At 43.4% G+C, this 22172-nt stretch overlaps 1 protein-coding gene across 1 annotated transcript in view; it reads right to left on the bottom strand.

The window, feature by feature from the left end:
* DDX43 (DEAD-box helicase 43) overlaps positions 1 to 22172 on the bottom strand; it is a 487172-nt gene that overhangs the window by 398519 nt on the left and 66481 nt on the right. Inside the window, exon 4 of the mRNA XM_029595625.1 lies at positions 3222 to 3368. Coding sequence (XP_029451485.1) covers positions 3222 to 3368 — 147 coding nt within the window. The remainder of the gene's footprint in view (positions 1 to 3221; positions 3369 to 22172) is intronic.

The following is a 22172-nucleotide window of genomic DNA, read 5'->3' on the forward strand; positions in this document are numbered from 1 at the left end:
CATTTGGTGCAGGTTAGGATATCATGCTCACATCCAAGACACATTACACAGACTTTGTGAAGGTCTGCGATGGACATGGTACGATTACAGTCCAGGCACCGGCAGAACCCCGACGCCATGAAAAAATTGAGCCGCGGTACTGTCGTTGGCCAGTAGGCCGCAAGGGCCAAACTTGACGTTAATAGACGGAAAATGGATAAAAAGCTTACCGGAGTACCACGACTTGAAAAAGTTGAAGGAGGGACCCCTGTGGGGTAAATTAAATTTTAGTAATTCTGGGAGGAAAATTCCTGTCAGGAATCTCTGCAGAGCTCCTTATTTATTTATTTATTTAATATCTTTTATATACCGACGAACGTTGGGAACATCTCGTCGGTTTAGAGAGAACAGAACTTAGCAACAGGCTTTACAATTATCACATGATTATAAGAGGAACAGTAGTTATAATAATTATAATAACAATAACATAAATAAGAGGGTGGATTATACAAGTAATAATTAACTAGGTGGGATACAGGATAGGGGTTACCTAAAAAGGGGGGGGGCCAAGGAGGTTCTGATAATTTGGGATGGACATCAACATTTGTAGGACGTAGATATTTGTATTTACAATTATTGTCAAGGGATATATACACGTTTGTGAGTAAAATGTTCTTATTTACAATCTGCTGTCCTGATAAATTGGCTTTACGGGATGCATGGTGGGTGGCTGCTTGTTAAGTAAAGTGGGAAGGGGGTGGTTGGGAGGTGGGATGGAAGGGGGGGAGAGAGGGGGGGGAGGTTAGAGAATGGTAAGGGGGGTGCTGGTAAATGTGTGAATGTTAAGTGTATGAGTGTCTGAAGTACCAGGTCTTCAGGTTTTGCCTGAATATTTTTGGGCAAGTTTCTTGGCGGAGGGAAGTGGGTAGTTTGTTCCAGAGCAACGGACCTGCTAGGGAGAGGGCTCTTTCGTTTGTGGTGCGGAGTTTAGTAAGCTTCGGTGAGGGGGTGTGTAGTGTGGCTAGATATTGTTTTCTGGTGGGTCTGTTACTGTTGTGAAAGGAGAAATGTTCTTTGAACCAGTGCATGTTCTTGTTGTGAAGGGATTTGTGTATTAGGGTGAGGGCTTTGAAGGTAATTCTAGATGCTACAGGTAACCAATGTAGATGTTTGAGTACAGGGGTTATGTGATCATTTTTGTGGGTGTTGGTAAGAATCCTGGCAGCTGCGTTTTGTAGGAGTTGTAGGGGCTGGATGGTGTTTTTAGGCAGACCTAGTAATAAGGAGTTGCAATAATCTATTTTCGATAATATGAGGGCTTGTAATATGGTGCGGAAGTCGCTGAGATGTAAGAGTGGTTTGAGTCTTTTTAGGGTGTGCAGTTTATAGAAGCAGTCTTTGAGGGTGTTGTTGATAAATTTCTTGTAGTTAAGATGACAGTCAATGAGTACTCCGAGGCTTCGTACATGGGTGGGGAAGGTGAGGTCAGTGGCAGGGCCATTGTTTTGTGTGAGTGTGGGGGTCATGAGAAGGGTGGGAGATATGTTGGGGGGTGATATTAGGATAAGTTCTGTCTTAGTAGCGTTGAGGGCAAGAAAGTTGTTGGATAAGAGGCTGCTAATTTCAGAGAGGGCGGATTTCCAGGTTTCAATAGTTTTGTGTATTGAGTCCTTAACCACATGGCTACTGCTGCGCGGAAAAAAGAAGACTGAAGGGGGACCCCTGCTGGCTGCAGGGTTAGTGCCATGCTGGGCATGCCCAGTAGGGGCCATTCAAAGTTCGGGAAACTTTGACAGAAGTGTTCCGTGATTGGGCTCCATCTTGTGATGTCAGCCATATGTGAGGACTACCATCTTGCTTGTCCTGTGAGAATAAGGTCTTAACTTGTCTCTTTTAAAAAGCCCCACCACACCGGGATTGTCACCCTCATCAGGTGAGACATCGGGGTCATCCGTATCATCGGCATCCGTATCCGCCTACCCCTGGGTCGCCCCTGCATCCGCCACGATGGTGGAGCAGTTCCGGACCCCGGCTCCTGACCTGCGAACCTCGGGGCCCCTCCACTCTTGGAGGAGGCTGATCCCTAGGGGGCTTACTAGAATCCATACTCCGACCCTACTTCTCAGGAGGCTCCGCCTCATCTTCCGTGACCCTGGAAGTTTTGCACCCCGAGCACTTCCTTTGCAGGAAGGCCTCATATTCATTAAAAGAACAAATTCCGGGGAAAACCTTTCTGACTCCCCCTCTCTCTGGAGAGTCTCGTTCGGGGCTCCCTCTCTGTCTCCCTGCCTGGAATTTTCTCCTACCGGAGCCAAGAGCGGAGGGAGCTCTTCCTCACCCAAGTCTCGGCCCGATGCGCCCAACTCATCCACGAGGGAGGAAGCCTCTGGGCCCGGGGAGCCCTCCATCTGGATGAACAATCTGTGCACAAAAAAAAATGGCATTCAGCGCATGGCTGCGGGAACCACACGCGTGGCAAGATGGTGATGTCGATCAGGGCCCCATGTGGAGAAACGCGCAGCCACGCGGCAAGATGTGGGAGAGAGAGGCCCTTCTGCTCATGATACTGCTGATGAAATCTCAGCTATTGCGCAGCCGCAACTCAGGAAAACCGCAGGCCGGCCTGACAGAAAAAATTTAACCCCCGACCAAAACTGTGCACTGTCGCTGAAAAAACTGCAGAGAGCCGCGCGATCCTGGCCCTAAATCTGGCGCACCGCTGCGCAAGGAATAAAAAAAAATCTGAAATCCTAACTGGCTCCTAATGAGGCTAAGGCACTTTGAACGTTCGGCACCATGAGCCTTCATTCACAAATTACATGGGTTGGACATTAAGTCTGGCCACTAGGTGTCACAATTATGCAATAGCTGAGATTTCATCAGCAGTATCCTAATGAGCAGAAGACAGGCTTGGGAACCAGACCTGGAATCTGGCATGTAGTGCCTGGCACTGCCATTGAACTATCTGGTTGTCCCACATAGGCAGTTATTTAATGCATCCAACGTAAGCTTTCCCAATGAGCAGCACAAGTCAAATATTACATTTTACTCTCTCCCTAAGCTTCTTTATCTTGCTTTAATTACCATGTTCCACATAATAAATTTATTTAGCCATTTTATATACTGTCGTTTAATACACAACTTTAGCCATACTGATGGGTAAGTATTGAACTTGCACTGGTAAGATAAGAAATGTAATGGGGCTACTAAACATTAGCTGCTCCCCATTTTACAACACTAACCTGCCCACTTCATAGCTTCATATTTTTCTTTATTTTCTCGAATAGATGCCCAGTTAATAATTGGTCTTCGAGGTCCATTTGCGGAGCTAGCCACCTGTGCTGAATTTGAATAGCCACTTGTAGAGTCACGTCCACAAAATTTGGAATCTGGACAAAAACAAAAGGTTTAGTTAAGTTTTCAATCTCCATTTTAAAATGTACCCATTTTACACCTCTGCCCCATCTATAAACATGGATATACTTATGTTTATGTTTCTAAACAGAAAGCCCTAAAGAATATCTGATGAAATCTGACAAGAAAAATGGATGCTTAGGTGTTCAAACTTCTACGCTAATAGCACATAGGAGGAATTAGTACTTGCTCTTGTATGATGCCAACGTCAGTGAACATACCTATGAGGTCATAGCAAATATATTTCAATAAGGACTTGCTATTGTTCTACACAGAAGGTTCATAAACAAGCTAAAAAACGTAGGGCTCCAAGGTAGTAAACTGGGTTCCACACCAGGACCAGTTGAACAAATTCATATGTAGTATTGCAGAGATTAGAATGAAAGGTTTGTCATTTGAAAGATCCGTTTCCCACCTCTCTTCAGGAGGCAAACCAAACCAGTCTGGTCTTCAGTATTACCATAATGAATATGCATGAGATACATTTGTATACAATGGAGAACCAGTGTACGCAACTATCTCTCATGCATATTTATTGTGGCTATCATGAAAACAGGTGAGGTATGCCTGCAGGAGAAGACTGTGAAACACTATTGTAGATAATATGATCTATGGCAGCAATTCTCAACTGGTGTGTCATGACACACCAGTGTGTTGCCAAGCACTGCAGGTGTGTTGTGGCTCCCGGTGTCCTACTGCCCCGGTTGCACTTCCCTTCTCCCTTTTTCCAGCCCCCACGGGCCAATGGGAAGCCCTAATCCCCCTGCGCAAAGAACATAGCCCCTTGGTGGTCTAGGTGGGCCCCCGAAATCCCCCACCCCATGAATACCCTCCTTACCTAATAAATTAATATATGTTGGTGCTGTGGTGGCCTGGAGCGTTCCCTACCGTCAGGCTAGTTATGCCATTTTGGAAAATGGTGTCGACTGGCCTAGAGCTAGGGGGCACTCCACCTAGGGCCATTATGTGTTGGTGGCATATAACAAACCATAAACCATATGAGGCCACTAGACTACCAGGGTTTATAGTTTATGTTGGGGAGACTGGGGGTATCTGCTTCCTGGGGAGGAGGGTTGGATAGAAGGGGTAATTTTAACTCAAGGGGGGGTGGGGGGAGTTTGGGAAAAGGTTATTGTTTGTGTTACAATTATTTGTTACAATTATTTTTTTGGGCCTACTGGGCCACCTCGACAGATGGCGAGGGGGTGGGCAGGGATCATGCATGATGTCCGGGGGAATTTTTGAATGGTGATAGTGAGGGGGTGTTATTTTTGTGCGGTGCGGCCCTTTAAGAAGCATTCCAGAGACATCAGGATACACATTAGTGTCCCTATGGTTCCAGGGGTCTTTTACCTACAACTCTCAAGTTTGTATTACAGCAGCATGGCTTGCTTTTATTGAGCACGCTGCGTTATTGTATTTGCATTCACTGCTTTGCATGCATTAGTAAATATGCATGCAAAGCAGCTAATTTCAGTAGGGGGCAGAAGTGTGATGTTGCACGATAATCAGTTTTACGCGCATCATACCCTTATTGCAGTTTAGTAAATGTAATCCAATATTTGTCACTATTTTCAGACCGTAGCTTGAGAAAACTTAAGCATACCACCATTATATATCCTAAGATTGTAGTTTTAAAAAAGAACTTCACATTAGATACTTTTAATTCTAAAAACATTGCAGATTTCAGAGGCATTAAAGGAACACTTATTTTGGGATGAATTAGTCAAGCAAGTATTCTCTCAGACTTCCAGACACAGCTATATTTTAAAATGTCTCAAATGCCTGTTTCCAAACCTCATTGACTCCCTTCAGTCTCTCACACACTGTTGCTTCCACAGTCACTGCTGTGGAAGCAACTCCCTCTCCGTCGCACACAGATTCACTATTTCATCTGAAAGCTCAGACAGTGGCTCTGTGTCCTCTCTCCCCGGCTCAGTCACACAGCCCCCATTTGCTTTTCTGCACTCTAATGTGCTGTAATGCTCATTCCTCTCCTTTTTGCAGCACTGACATCCCAAGCACATTCAGAACTTACACAGTGCACCATGTGCTTTACTGCATGCTATTGCGCATACAATACTTAGCATATTATTCCCCCTACACTATTCCACTTAAGTGTATGCTATCAACCATCTGGACAAAAAAAAACCAAAACATGTGTATCACTAAAATCTATACCCACAAATATCTCAACGATCACATATTGGGTGAGAAATCGCTAGGACAGCTGAAGGTTCCCAAATCCATCCCCAGAAGCGCTCCAAGTTGACAAGAAAAATGCCTGACCAACAGAGATGCTAAGAAAAGGATAAATTCTATATATACAAACACAAAGAACTGCCGAGAAGCAAGGGAGACATTTATTCTTACCTGATAATTTCCTTTCCTTGAATCTTGCTACACCACTCCAGATATGTGTTTTCTCTCTCTCTAATAGCAGATGGAGACAGAGGACACACCTTCTTCCATGACATCAAGGGAAGTCACTATGGTGCAATTGCAGCAAAAAGCCAGTATTCTTATGTTAAAACCATGGAAGAAAAAACTAAGATTTGAACTATTAACATGTACATAATTTGAAAAACTAAAATGATCCTCCAAAGAAATAATTCTTCCAAACTTTTTTTTTTTTTTTTTAATTAAATAAAAAGGTAGAGAGGAAGTGAAAAGTAAACCTCTGCCTCAATCTCTATAAACTGAGGTATACCACATCAAAGGCTGAACAAACCTGACTGACTGGTATGGTCCTGGACTATGTAGCATGATTCAAAGAAAGGAAATTAAGTAAGGCTAAATTTCTCAATCTTTGTCATCTTGCTACACTAGTACAGAATTTATACGTTTGTACTACAGGTGTGTGAAAAGTACTCAAGGGAAATTAATCTGGGAAGGAGGAAGTTAGGGCTGCCCTGAAAACACCAGCTCCAAAGGATGCGTCCTCTTTTGCAAGAACATCCAGACTGAAATGTTTAGTGAAAGAATGTAAGGAAGCCCAAATGCCTTACAAATATCCTCCAGGTTAAGAGTGGAAGCTCCACCAAAGAAGAAATCTGAGCTTTCACTAAGTTTGCCTGAAGGACCTCTGGAGACTGCTGACCTTCAATAAATAAGCAGAATCAGACTTTTTTTTTTTTTTTTTAAATCCAAAGAGGCATTAGAAGCTGTGTCACCCTTACAAAGACCTGAAATTAAAACAACCTGCCAGATTTCCAAAAAAGGGATTACAGACTGCTAAATACCTAAGAAGAATTCAGACATCCAATAACTGGAGTCACCTCTATCATGACACTCTTCTCTCATGAACATCAACAGAGATAGAGTATGATTTAAGTGGAACACCATAAACCAGTTTAGGTAAAAAGGACTAGTCTATGAGACATTTATTTTATTTAAAAAGTTTTGTATACCGTCATTCGAAATACATCACAACGGTTCACAAATAGTCTGTAAAACACAGAAATTTTACAGCACACAATATATAGTTAGTTCATTCTCAAAGCAAACAAAATAAAACACAGCTAGAAGTTTAAAAAGTCCTTGGCTCTCAAGTTATTTCTCAAGGCTGTCTTGAGTATGCTTTTTCGAACAGCCAGGTCTTTAAGGCTTTTTAAAATTTTTTAAACTCTGTTTCGAGTCTCAGTTCCGCAGGCATTGTATTCCAAACACTGGGACCCGCAATGGAGACTATCCTCTCACAAACTAACGTGAGGTGATCTGTATTTACTGAAGGGATTTGGAGAAGGCCTTTGTTGGCTGATCGTAATGTCCTATGTGGGGTATGAAGGCAAATTGAAAAGTTCAGCCAATCTGTTTCTTGCCCATAGATAGCCTTATGTAAAGTACAACACATTTTGTAAAGTACCCTGTTTCCCCGAAAATAAGACAGTGTCATATTAATTTTTGCTACCAAAGATGCAGTAGGCCTTATTTTCAGGGGATGTCTTATTTTTCCATGAAGAATTCACATACCGGTATATTGTTGAACAAAAAAATGAACTCGCTCCTCGAGGGCCTGCTCTCCCTGCCTCGGTGCCTGTATTCAACTACTTCTGCCTGCTGGGATCATTTTTAACTTGCTTCCTTTTCTCCATTGGGAAAAACTGAAAGGTGGAGGCTGCTGCTGACTCAAACCTAGAAAACGACCACTGATGTTACTGAATCTTGAGAGAACAGGGCGTTGAGCACATTGTCCATTTCCATCCATTCTTCTCCATTCATTTGTTGATCTTTGAGAGAACGCAGAAGAAAGGAAACTCAGACTAATCTGATTAATTTGATTCCTTCCTTCTTATAGCAATTTGTATGAGATTTTATTAATCTAGATGTCCAATTATATCACCAATATTTAGGGCAGTTGCTGAACAAAACAAAACAAAACTTGTGTGCTCACAGAATCACAGATTGACTGAAAAAGAGTGATGCTCTTTATACAGTAATTTTAAAAAATGCAAGCTGCGTCTACGTAAGAAGCATCCGTGAAGCGTTAGGCCCGTGCAACCCATTTTACTGTATAGAGCACTATACAGTATCCTGGGTGCGCTGGTCTAACGCTTCATGGACAGGTACCAGGAAGTGGACGGTTCTCCTACGCTTGGGATTGCCCGTCCTCTCTCCCCTCCTCCCGAAGCAAGCAAAGAAAGCGGGAAAAAAAAAAAAAGCGAGAAAGTGAAAAAAAAAAGTTGCAAGAGAGAGGGGAGAGAGGACGGGCAATCCTACGCTCGGGACTGCCAGTCCTCTCCCCTCCTCCCGAAGCAAGGCGCGAAAAGCAGCCTTGCTCCGGGAGGAGGGGAGAGGACTGGCAGTGTAAAGCAACGAAGTGACTTACTTTTTTCACAGCCCTCCTCCGGAGACAGATCGCGGCTCCCCTGCCTCCCGGCGAAGATGGACGCCTGCACAGGCGAAAGCGGCCCCTGTGCGTGCGATTGGGCCGCTCAATGCGTGATGTCACGACTTTTGGCGTCACGGCATGTGACGTCACGCATTGAGCGGTCCAATCGCACGTACAGGTGTCCATCTTCGCCGGGAGGCAGGGGAGCCGCGATCTGTCTCCGGAGGAGGGCTGTGAAAAAAGTAAGTCACTTCGTTGCTTTACCGTACACTGCCAGTCCCCTTCCCTCCTCCGGGAGCAAGGCTGCTTTTCGCGCCTTGCTTCGTGAGGAGGGGAGAGGACTGGCAATCCTGAGCGTAGGATTGCCCGTGCTCTCTCCCCTCTCTCAACTTTTTTTTTTCGCTTTTTCGATTTTTTTGCTCTTTCGTTGCTTCGGGAGGAGGGGAGAGGACTGGGGCTGCCCCGGAGACCAGCAACCATGGACATGGCCAGGGCAGGTAAGCGGGGGCTGGGGGAAAGTTTGCCGCCTACCCTTACCCCTGCCTCTAACGCAGGGGTAAGGGTAGATGGTAAGTTAGGTTAAACACGCGGCAAAACGGCAGGGGCGCGCGTTACTGTATGGGAGGGAATACCGTAGCTAATTCGATCGTTTACATGAATTATGTGCTAGGTCTTACTTTCGGGGGAGGTCTTATATTTAGGAATTTGTCAAAACCTCTACGAAGTCTTATTTTCGGGGGATGTCTTATTTTCGGGGAAACACGGTATTCTTTGGGCTATTGGAAGCCAGTGTAAGTTCATCAAAACAGGTGTGATGTGATCACGCTTCTTGCAGTTTGTTAATACTCTCACCGCGAAGTTCTGGGGAACTTGTAAAGGACGTAGAGAGGATTGTGGGAGGCCCAAGAGAAGAGAATTACAGTAATCCAGTGATGAGAAAATCAGAGCCTTTAACACTGATCAAAAGTCATTGATGTCAAGGAGGGGTTTTAGTCTTCTGAGAACTAAGTCTGTGGTAGCCTTCCCTTAATTTATTTGTAATATGCTTTTTAAAATTTAGCTGACAGTCGACAGTTACCCCTAGGTTTCTGAGTCAGAAAGAATGAGTTTAATGTTATTTGTGAGGAAGAGGGTGAGGGTGTTATTGGTGATGGTTTTTTGTTTCCTGTCCAGCAGAATAATTTGTTTTTTTCCATATTTAGCACCTCTCATTGAAAAACAATGAGGACCAGAAAAGGATTGCTGCAAGACAAAGCTTATAATTCAGAAATGCCTCTAGCTGAACAAACTGTTAGGAAAAAAAATTTCAGCAATAAAACCTACAGAAAAGCATTGTTAAGAGGCTTGTACTGCAAGCCTACAAGACATTCCATATCAAGAGGACCAATTTAGAAAATTATACATACTCGATCTCCTCCAAATTGAATACAATTCTGTGTGGATGTTCGCTAGGGCCTCAAACAAAACTATGCAAACTTTTTCAGCTCTCTCTATTGGTTCAAGAGCTAAAGGCAACTGAATGAAGGCCACAGAGTACTGTGCTCCATGCAACAAAAATGGCCACTTTGTCTGGCACTGCAGGCAAACAACCCCTGTTAGGGGCCTGAAATTTTGTGGATCACAACCACCTCTGGCACTAAGTTCATATGCAAAGTTTGGAACCCAACATGAGCTTGCCACCCTTTTTATGGGCCAGCAAAGTACATGAAAAATTATACAAAAGAAATGTAAGGTCTACCTTGAGTCCTCATTGCTCCTGATGTATACTTCAATTCAGGCCATAACCGGATCATTAGTCATGGCCCATAACGTACATTAGGATTTTCACTAGGCGGCTTTGCAGCCAACTGGAAGCAAAGATCTAGTTACATAGACATGTCATCTTTTTGTGCCAATTTTTGGATGCAAATCCCTGTGTAGTTTAACTTTTTTCTAATGTCATTTGATAGGGCACCCTTTTTTGCTACAAAAGTCATCCTGGACCCAGCCTTGCTTTGGTCAGAATTACAGTCCCAAAGACACCATAATTTGCATGCGTGAATGCACTATGTTGAAAAGTCATCTTTGGCACTCAACTGTGAAACATGAAAATGAGCTAGAGATGTGATATTTTACAATGTAGTTCAGTTTACTGTGCTTACCACACTTTTAGCTTTTGACACGTTTAGACATTTTCATAAATTAGTCACATTCAGTGCAACACTTTGTATACTTAGTTACCTTGCATTGGTCGGTGATGGCTGAGCCACTGCCAGTTCAGCAAAACTGACAATCCCATTGCCTAGGGGCCACTCCAAACAGCCAGCCACAGGTTTCCAAGCTTTTATTTAAGCACAAAACAAGAAAAGGCAAGACACTACAAATGAGAATTGCTTAAACTACAGATTTCACAAAAAATCACTTAGTACATGCTTTTGAATGTCCCAATGTGTGACAAAGTGACTTGTGAATAAATGTACTGCTTAACTGAAGTTATTATGGGTGCATCAGGGGTAGCAATAATGTGGTCTTCTGGAACCCAACAGGTGTGTCTACAGGGCAGCCAATAAAATCACTTCGCATACATGGCCAATCCACCAGGAATTATAGATGCAAGCTAAATTCTGACCAGGTTGGAAGCTGGACACTTGAAGGGCAGGAAAATATTCACATTCACTTGCCAGGTCATTTACAGGCCGCCCCCATAGACACACCTACTGTGTTTCAGAAGAGCACCCATAATTTCAGGCAGGCAAGAACATTTATTCACAAGCTACTTTGTCACACAATGATGGGTCATTCAAAAGCATGTGCACGGCAGGAAAAAGAAAAAAAAAAAAAAGACTAAATTAATGTGAAATCTGCAGTTTAAGCAATTCTCGTATGTAGTGTCTTGCCTTTTCTTTTATGCTTAAAGAAAAGCTTGGAACCTTGCCTGGTTATCTGGAGTGGCTCCTAGGCAATGAGGTTGTCAATTTTGCTGAACTGGTAGTGGCTCAGCCACCACTGACTAGGTAACTAATCAGCGTATAACATTTTGCATTGACTTTGACAACTGAATTTATGAAAATGTGTACGCAAATGTGTTTCAAAAGCTATAAGTGTGGTAAGCACAGTAAACTGAGCTGCACTGTAAAATTTCACTTCTCTAGTTCATTTGCATGTTTCACAGTTGGGTGCATTTAACATAGTGCATTCACACATGCAAATGATGCCTGTCTTTGGGATTGTAATTCTGACCAAAGCAAGGCTAGGTACAAGACAAAAACAGGGTGATATAGCAAAAAGGTGCTCTATCAAATGACATTAGAAAGAAAAAAAAATAAGTACTACACAGTAGAGATATTTGCACCCAAAAATGGCAAAAATGTTCATAAAAAGATAACGTCTTTATAGAAACAGAAATGACGACAGAAAAAGAACAATCTAGTCTGCCTAGCAAGCTTCCACACTTATTTTCCCATACTTATCTGTTTCACCAACCACCAACTTCAGGGTTCTTGTTGGTAACTGTTTGATTCAAATTTCCTGCCATCCCCTGTCATTGATGCAGAGTAAAGTTGGAGCTGCATCAAAAGTTGAGCATAAGGCTTATGGTTAAGGGTTGTAACCGCTGCATCAAGCAAGTTACCCCGATGCTTGTTTACCCAGATTGCACAGATCGATGCATTGTTGATGTCAATGTAAATCCTGTTTTCCTCACTTCCCCTACCGTTGAAGCAGATAGCAACGCTGTATATGCTTTCAAAGTGATGTATCAGGCTTAATTGGTTTAGGGTAGTAACCGCTGTAATAAGCAAGCTACCCCCACGCTTACTTGTTCCCCAGATTGTGAAATTCAGTCCTTTTTGGTTATCATCTGAATGCAAATCCTCTTTTCCACATTTCCCTTTGCCGTTGAAGCAGAGAGTAATGTTGGGGTTGCATTAACCGTGCAAGGGATTTTTTTTTTTTTTAAGGGTAGTAATCACCAGGTAGTAGTTAACATTCCAGCAAGCCACCCCAAGGCTCTACTCTTTATTCCCATCCTCTAACCTTTATGGATCCACAGTGTTTATCCCACACTGCTTTGAAATCTTTCACAGTTTTAGTCTTCACCACTTCCTCCGGAAAGGCATTCCAGGCATCCACCACCCTCTCCGTGAAGAAATACTTCCTGACATTGGTTCTGAGTCTTCCTCCCTGGAGCTTCAAATCGAGACCCCTAGTTCTACTGATTTTTTTCCATTGTAAAAGGTTTGTTGTTGACCATGAATCATTAAAACCTTTCAAGTATCTGAAAGTCTGTATCATATCACTTCTGCTCCTCCTCTCCTCAAGGGTGTACATATTTAGTTTCTTTAATCTCTCCTCGTAAGTCTTTTTATGAAGACCATCCACCTTTTTGGTCGCCCTTCTCTGGACCACCTCCATCCTGTCTCTGTCCCTTTGGAGATACAGTTTCCAGAACTGAACAGAGTACTCCAGATGGGGCCTCACCAAGGCCCTGTACAAGGGGATCACATTTCCTTTCTTACTAGATATTCCTCTCTCTATGCAGCCTAGCATTCTTCTGGCTTTAGCTATCGCCTTGTCACATAGTGTCTAATGATCTGAAGTCGGCGAAACAATCACCCCAAGGTCTCTCTTCTGCTCCGTGCACATCAGTCCTTCACCTCCCATTAAATACAATTCTTTCGGATTTCCACTCCCCATATGCATGACTCTGCATTTCTTGGCATTGAATCTCAGCTGCCATATCTTCGACCACTCTTCCAGCTTCCTTAAGCCACATCTCATTCTCTCCACTCCTTCCAGCGTGTCCACTCTGTTGCAGATCTTAGTGTCATCCGCAAAAAAAAAAAAACAAACAAACCTTACCTTCTATCCAGTCTGCAATGTCGCTCACAAAGCTATTGAACAGGACCAGTCCCAACACCCATCCTTGTGGCACTCCGCTTAACACTGCTCTCTCTTTAGAGTAAGTTCCATTTACTGTCACACACTGTCTTCTATCCGATAACCAGTTTGCAATCCAGGCCACCATCTCGGCACCCACTCCTTAGCTTCTCATTTTATTCACAAGCCTCCTGTGTGGGACCATATCAAAAGCTTTGCTGAAATTCAAGTAGATGACATTGAGCGCTCTTCCTCTATCTAATTCTCTACTCACCCAATCAAAAAAAGTCAGATTTGTCTGACAGGGCCTTCCCCTGGTGAATCCATGCTGCCTCTGGTCCAGCAATTCTTCCGACTGTAGATAGTTCACTATTCTTTCTTTCAGCAGCGACTCCATTACCTTTCCCACCATCGAGGTGAGGCTAACCAGCCTGTAGTTTCCTCTCTGCTCCCATGCTTGTCAAGCGGGACCACCACCGCTCTTCTCCAATCACTCGGCACCACTCCTGTTTCCAGGGATCTGTTGAACAGGTCACAGGTCACTCAGTGGACCCTCCAGTACATCTCTGAGCTCCCTCAGTATCCTGGTATGGACCTCATCAGGTCCCATGGCTTTGTCCACTTATTTTTCCTAGCTCTTCTTGAGTATAGCTCCCTCCTTTGTGGGCTCCAATACCATTTGTTTGAACAGAGCCCCTTGCAGGGCATCCACTATCTCTCTACTATTGTTAGATTCCGCTGAAGAGATTCTCCAGTCTACATCTGGCAGATTAAAATCTCCAACAATCACTTCTCCCTTCTTTCCCATCTTTTGGATGTCTTCAACCAGATCTCAATCAAGCTCTTCCATATGATTTGGAGGCCTGTAAACTACTCCTATAAAAAGATGATGGGGCATCTGTTTTTATTGGTCGGCACATAGTGCTTCTTCTTTGCCCCATCTTCCTTGCAGTTCAGATGCTTGGATATTGTTTCTGACAAAGAGCCACTCCTCCCCCTTTCCTGTCCTCTCTGTCCTTCCTTAACAAGTTATAGCCCGGTATTGCTTTATCCCAATCATGAGATTCCGTGAACCACGTCTCCGTGACAGCAACAACGTCCAAGTCCGCCTCTACCATTAGGGCTTGCTGCTCTGGGATTTTATTGACTAAACTATGAGCATTTGTGCTCATAGCTTTCCAGCTTTTCTTGGACTCCTTTTGTGTCTTATTTAGTTGAGTTTTATTATCCACTTCACCCTTTTCCTTTGCATTTGTATTTGGGGGGGTGACATTTTTGTAAACATCATTTATGGTTAAAAAAAAACAAACAAAAAACCTGCTTTTTCCGTTGATAAGAAGGGCTGAATCAGCCATGAAATATAGGAAGTCCCAAACTGAGGGTTGCAGTAAAGCGATTACGAAAAGCAACTAGGACCCAATTGCTTGTTTGAATATTCTATCATTCTTTGATAAACTGTCCAGACAGTAATGGGACCTAACTATTTGCACAGACAATTAAGTGCACTGACGAGAGGTACAGCTCTTAGATAAGACACTGATGCAGCCATGGCTCGGACTTATTTATTTTTATTTATTTAGGATTGTAAGAAACAGAGTTGGGAAACCTGATGATGTAGCAGAGTTCTTCTTTTGTAATAAGAAGCCAAGGCCCTCTTACAGTCAAAGGCGTGGAGGACCTTTTAGTCTTCATGTCCACGTGTCCTTGGAAAGAACATAGGGAGTATGACAGCTTAATTAATGAAAAGCTAATACTACTTTTGGTAAGAATTTTGGGTAGGTGCAGAGCACTACCCTATTGTGGAAGAACTGAAAGTAGGGTAAGTAATGAACTAGAGTCTGAAGTTCACGGTTACTGCTACTAGGAACAATACCTTCCATATTATTGGGAAAATGAAAGAAGGTGATTGCAATGGTTCTAATGGTAGTTTCATGAGCTGTGCTAGGACCAAGTTTATACCCCAAGGAACAGGTGGCAGTTTAGTCTGTTAGGGAGCTTTCAAATTTGAAGTAATGACTGGAAAACCACGGCTCTCATGCTAAACTTTCAAAAGGGAAACTTTGATAAAATGAGAAAAATAGAAAAAAACTGAAAGGAGCAGCTACAAAGGTAAAAAGTGTTCAAGAGCCGTGGTCATTGTGAAAAAATACCATCCTAGAAGCACAGTCCAGATATATTCCACACATTAAGAAAGGTGGAAGGAAGGCAAAATGATTACCGGCATGGTTAAAAGGTGAGGTGAAAAAAATCTATTTTAACCAAAAGATCTTCATTCAAAAATTGGAAGAAGGATCCAACAGAAGAAAATAGGATAATGCATAAGCGTTGGCAAGTTAAATGTAAGAAATTGATAAGACAGGCTAAGAGAGAATTTGAAAAGACGTTGGCCATAGAGGCAAAAACGCACAGTAAAAACTTTTTAAAATATATCCGAAGCAGAAAGCCTGTGAGGGAGTTAGTTGGACCATTAGATGATCGAAGGGTTAAAGGGGCACTTAGCGAAGATAAGGCCATCTCGGAAAGATTAAACAATTTCTTTGCTTCAATGTTTACTGAAGAGGATGTTGGGGAGATACCCATACCGGAGAAGGTTTTCATGGGTAATGATTCAGATGGACTGAACCAAATCACGGTAAACCTAGAAGATGTCTATTCCTTTGGAACCGGATTGACAAACTGAAGAGTAATAAATCACATGGACCAGATGGTATACACCCCAGGGTTCTGAAGGAACTCAAAAATGAAATTTCAGACCTATTAGTTAAAATTTGTAACCTATCATTAAAATCATCCATTGTGGAGAGCGGTGATGTCACCTGCTAAGATGGCCGCTTGAGATCTCGGCTCCCCCATCCTCAGGCACGGATCCTCCTCCATCGGGGTGTAAACCGGCTCAATATCCACTTATTATTGATCTCCTGAGCCTAGCTGTGTCAGCGATGGCAACACCGAAGAAAAAACCAGACTTGAATCGATTTTCGTTTACAGCGGCGGCTTTGGCCGCGATCCTCGAGGAAGACGACAAAATGGCGCCGGGCCGCAAGTCCGTGGAGGATTCAGGGCCCGTGGTGTCAGCAGGGGACCCAGCGGTACAGTCCCGGCACAAATTCCAGCAGTGGTTTCAGGACCTCAGGGGCGATATGGCGCGGCTGCGGGAAGAGCTCAGCGCAATGAGGGAGGACATAAAAACTGACATCCGGGAGCTGGAAAGAAGAGCAGATGAAAATGAGACGGGCCTAGAGGAACTACACTCGGCACTAGACAGTGTGCAAGAAGAACAAGGCAAGTTCCAGGATGCCCAAGAGGTATTACAATTGCATGTTGAAGATTTAGAGAACAGAGCCAGGAGGGTGAATCTTAGATTCAGAGGAGTGCCTGAGGGGGAAGATTTCCGTGACTGCTCACAAGTACTGCAGGACATATGTGCTTATCTTTTGGACTCTGAGAGTAACGCAGGCAGAATGCGCGAAGTGGTTCTAGAATGGGCCCATAGAGCATTCGGAAATCCGAGAAACAATCAGCCCTGAGATATAATTGCATGTTTTCATAGTTTCCAAGGAGAAGGTAGCGCAAGCCGCAAGGAACATGGGGTCTATCAAGTGGAAGGATCACCAAATAGAGGTATTTCAGGACCTGGCGATATCTACCATCAGAAAACAGAGGGAATTCCGGGACATTATTCATATCTTGAGAGCCAAAAATTTAAAATACCGATTGCTCTTCCCTTTCGGATTACAATTTACCATCAGTGGGGTTACATCCAGGGTGCACAGAGTCATGGAGGCTGAGGATATATTGAGAGTGGCGGGCCTAATCACAGCCGGCTCCCTAGGAAGCAAGGACAATGCTTCTGCTAACAATACTCGGAAGGAAGAAAGACCGAGATGGAAAAGAGTGGATAAAGGGGGCAGATGGCTGTGTCGGAGATCTGGAGGCAACTCAGAATTGGAAGAGCCGGGCTAAAATGACATTTAGCTTCGTGACTGGTTTTCTGAAGGCATAAGCTGGGTCATTATAATAGTGACTTGGTGCATTTTGGAAACGAGGAGCACATACTCTAAAATGAAAACGTTTTGATTGTGGGTTGTTATTGATGATGGAGGGGAACAGTCCTCATCCTTTAGTTTTGACTGTGTATGTGTTATGATGTTTCTTCACTTGTGGATGGGGGGGTGTACCATTATGGTCAGAGGTGACGTCAGGTCTCTCATGGAGGAGTCCCACTCATGGGAGAGAGTGGCTGGTAGTGGGGAGGGGGGAGGGAAGAGCTTACCTGGGTCAGGGTCTCATTTGCGGGTCATATAGTTGGTTGGAATGCGAAGATGAGGGGACAGGTTTTCAGATATCCAGTAGTGGGAAGGGAAGCATAGTTGAGTGTACTGTAACATCCACATGGGGACACTAAAAATATTATCTATTAATGTGAAGGGGCTGAATACTTACAGCAAGCGACAATTATTCTCACGGATATGCTACACATGAAGGCAGATATAATATTCAGCCAAGAAACACACATAAAGGAAGCGGCATGAGCGGCTACTCTCGTTTAAAGGGTATCAGCATGTATTTCATGCTGCAGCCACGGCTCACCACAAATATAACGGAGTGGGGATATTGCTGGCTAGCTCTTTAGCCGCCGATGTTATTTCAGTGGTGCGGGATGTGGAGGGCAGGTATATTCTTGTGAAAGCAAAAATCAATGATGGGCTGTATACTTTCATGAATCTATATGTGCCCAATACCGATCAGATCTCATTTTTTCAAAAACTTTATACTGTAATCTGTGAATGGGCGGATGGCCGCCTAATAATTGGGGGGGGGGGACTTTAATATCACACGTTACCCTTACCTAGATAATTCTCACAGTAGAGGAGATGGGGGTAAAGCTGTTCGGCAGGCGCTTAAACATTTAATACATGATAGGGGGCTTACTGATATTTGGAGACTGCGAAATCCCACCGCCCGGAATTATACTTTCTTCTCTCACCCGCACCAGACATATTCCCGGATTGACTACTTTCTAATTGATAAAAGAATTAGTGGGTTTGGTGTGTGATGCGGATCTGGGTAGTATAACCTGGTCTGATCATGCTCCTATTTGGCTCAAGATAATAACAGGGGGTTGGTCAGGCAGGTACTAAATTTTGGAGACTAAATGATAAGACTACTGGACGATAAAAGCTTTGTAGACCACTTGAAGAAAGATTGTCACCTATCTGGAAATAAATGATGGGGAAGTATCTCCTGGAGTAGTTTGGGACAGCCTTAAAGCTTATGTTAGAGGCCTTTGCATAGCTAGGTCTGCTTCTATAAAGAAAAAGAGGGATAGAGAACGCCTCTCCCTCCTGGAGAAGATTGCGAGTCTGGAGCTGAGACACAAATGCTCCCTTGAGCCGGGATTACTACAACGCTTCTTGGAAGCAAGACGGGCTCTTCAAAAACTAGAATTGGATAGGATAGCTTACCAGTTAGAGCGACTGAAGCAGCATCATTTTGAGTGGGGGAACAAGGCCGGTCGTCAGTTGGCTAGGAAATTGAAAGAGGAAATCCCAGTCCCAAATTACCAAAATTAAGGGGCCCCACGGTCAATATGTATACACTCAGAAAGAAAATGGGCAAAGCTTTAATCATTTCTATACACTACTATACGATTCAGAGACATTTTGTACCCAGCAGGAGATTGATCAGTACCTGCAGGATCTACCACTCCCAACCCTTCCTCCAGATCTGAGGGAACAGCTTAATGCAGAACTCAGAGAGGGGAAGGTTTCTCTCTGGGAAGGCACCTGCACTAGACGGGTTTACAGGCAAATTTTATAAAGTGTTTAGTACTGAGTTGCTATCACCGTTGGTGGCTATGTACAATATCCTGAGAACGGAGGGAACACTTTCTACGAAGGCGAACACTGCTGGAATTACTGTACTGGCGAAGCCTGGCAGGGGATCACACACTTTGTGGATCCTATAGGCCGATATCACTGATTAACATCAACCTAAAAATTCTGACCCGGGTCCTGGCTTTTCGTCTTCCTAAGCTGGTGGCGAATGATCAGTCAGGCTTTATACCTAGTAGACTCGCCTCAGACAATGTACGTAGGGTGGTAGAACTGATGTGGTGGGCGAAATCTAAGTGTATTCCAGCGGTGTTGCTCACAGTAGAGGCTGAAAAAGCGTTTGATCGGGTGCACTGGCCTTATTTATTTAAAGTTTTGGAAGTAATGGTATTGGGGGAATTCCTTATCACTTGGGTGCAGAAATTGTACGGTCACCCACATGCTCGGATAAAAATAAATGGAGCCTACTCAGACCCCTTTGAAGTTAAACGGGGCACGCGCCAGTGCTGCCTATTCTCTCCTCTATTGTTTGCTCTCTCTTTAAAGCCATTCGCGAAGACAGTGAGAAGACATCCGGGTATACAGGTGGGGAAGGTGGATTACAAGATTTCGTTATTCGCAGACAATCTCCTCTTTACTATTACGAAACCGGAATTATCTTTACAACTGTTACTAGGGGAGATGCAAATGTTTGGGAGATTGTCGGGATTTAAAATTAACGCTGATAAATCAGAGTTGTTAAACATATCTATGCCGGGGACCCAATACACAGAGGTGGGGAGTAACTTGCCATTTCGTTCCACAAAGGGCTCTGTTAAGTACCTGGGCGTTAAAACTTGGGGCATGCTTGGATGATTTGTATCGTTTAAATTATGATACTTTGCTGGCTCAGATTCAACAAGATCTAGATAGGTGGGATAGGCTTGATCTTTCTTGGTTTGGCAGAGTGGCGACTGTCAAAATGAACATTTTGCCTAGATTCTGCTATATGTTCCAAACCCTCCCTGTTGAGGTTCCGGAAGGGGCCATGCGACTTTGGCAAAGAAAACTTTTTCGCTTCATATGAAGCGCAAACCCGAGGGTCTCCCGTCATATCCTCTACCGAGACAAAGCTCGTGGGGGATTAAATATCCGCAACTTGAGCTGGTATTATGCAGCAATCGTGCTTGGCGTTGTGGTCAACTGGCATAGTGTGGGAGAGCTTAAACCCTGAATTGCAATCGAACAACAAGTATCGGGGATATGTCACTAGCTGATAGGATCTGGAGTAAGGAAGTCCGGAAAGCAACCAGCAAAACCCTTACACAAGATGTACTTAAATTATGGGCCAAGTGGAGGGACCGATTGGTGGGACATAAGGGGATATATCATCTTACCTCTTTTCTATCAAATATGGGGTTCAACCCTGGTTTAAACAAAGCGTTTGCCCAAAAGTGGAGACAGTTGAATATTACAAAAGTGGGGCAATATTTTGCGGGGTCTCAGTCGATTCCTTTCAATGGTTTGCAAACTTCGCATGGGCTATCTCAGGGGGATTGGTACTCATATACGCAAGTCGCCCATTTCCTTCGAGCCGAGGGGGCGTCTGTGGAACTTAGTAAAGGCAGGTCCATCTTAGAATCATTTTGCGAACAAACGGGGCCCTTGAAAAGGCCAATATCTCGCATATACATGCTTATTAACAGTGGCCCCAAGACCAAGATGTCTTACCAGAGACAGTGGGAATTAGATATTGGGGAAGTTTTCATGGACACTGATTGGGAGCAATGTCATATGATAATGGGACGGAGTTCTGTCTCAGCTAATATTAAAGAGAATGGGTACAAATTGTTATGTAGATGGTACCTGGCGCCTGATAGATTGCATAGGATGAACCCCAATTTAAGTGAGTTATGTTGGAGACAATGTGAAGGGAAAGGGTCATTTTATCACATGTGGTGGACCTGTCCCAGGATACAAGGCACCTGGGAGTTAATGACAAATTATGTGACTGAAGTATTGGGGGTATCTGTCCCTATGACACCCAGGGGCTGCTTACTTAGCTTAGTGGATGGACAGTTAAGCGACAAGCACAGAATGCTGGTGTTGCAAATCTTTATTGCCATTCGTTGTGAAATAGCGTATCGATGGAAAAGCGTTGAGGTTCCAACCCTAATGAATGTTCTTACAAGAATCGACAGGGTGTACCATATGGGCTATCTCACTGCAGTGCGGCATGACCATGTCCGCAAATTTCATGATGTATGGGGACCTTATTGCACATGGAAAGGCAAGCAGGTTTGATTTTGACCCGTAGCTGTATAAGGACTGTATGGGGGGTGGGTACAAACTGTGTGTGTGGGGGGGGGAATTGCTGCATGTACTAGGAAGTACACTGTTTAACAGTTGATAGGATACTTGCTCTATTTGAACAGTTACTCACCTTATTTTTTTGGCGGCTTAATAGAGCCAGTGGATTCTCCTTGGTCTACTTTGTAGTTGATAATGTTTGGTATTTTGTGTATATTTTATGGTGCATGTACTCGACTGTTATTACATTTATTTATTTATTTGAGTTTTTCTATACCGGCATTCACGGAAGTTCGTATCATGTCGGTTTACATAAAACGAGGGGTGATCAATACATTATAAACGTGCATAAATATAACATGAGAGTATACATTTACAAATAAATAATTTACAAATAATAACAAGTTATAACAAGTGCGCAGAAAAATCAGTTACAATAAAACAAGGATGGTTCTAACTGGGAGAAGAAGAAGAAGAGGATGATAGAAGTTTAACAAGAAGTAGAACGTGCAATGTTTGGTATGTCTGTATCAGTTTAATGGGTGATAATCCGTCTTTCTGTATTTGGTGGAAGAGCATCAGTCAGAGTCCGGAAAGGCTTTCTTTCCGGACTCTGTATATCAGCTCAACTGTATATCAACTGTATATCAACTGTATATCAACTCAAGTATATCAACATAGTACATATGTACTATGTTGATATACTTGCATAAATAAAAATTTTCAAAAAAAAATCATCCATTGTACCTGAAGACTTGAGGATGTCTAATGTAACCAATATTTAAAAAAAGGGCTCCGGGGCGATCCAGGAAACTACAGACCAGTTAGCCTGACTTCAATGCCAGGAAAAATAGTGGAAAGTGTTCTAATGATCAAACTTACAGAACATATAGAAAGACATGGTTTAATGGAACAAAGTCAGTATGGCTTTACCCAAGGCAAGTCTTACCTCACAAATCTGCTTCACT

Source organism: Rhinatrema bivittatum, chromosome 3 (genome assembly GCF_901001135.1).
Source record: "Rhinatrema bivittatum chromosome 3, aRhiBiv1.1, whole genome shotgun sequence".
Taxonomy (NCBI): domain Eukaryota; kingdom Metazoa; phylum Chordata; class Amphibia; order Gymnophiona; family Rhinatrematidae; genus Rhinatrema; species Rhinatrema bivittatum.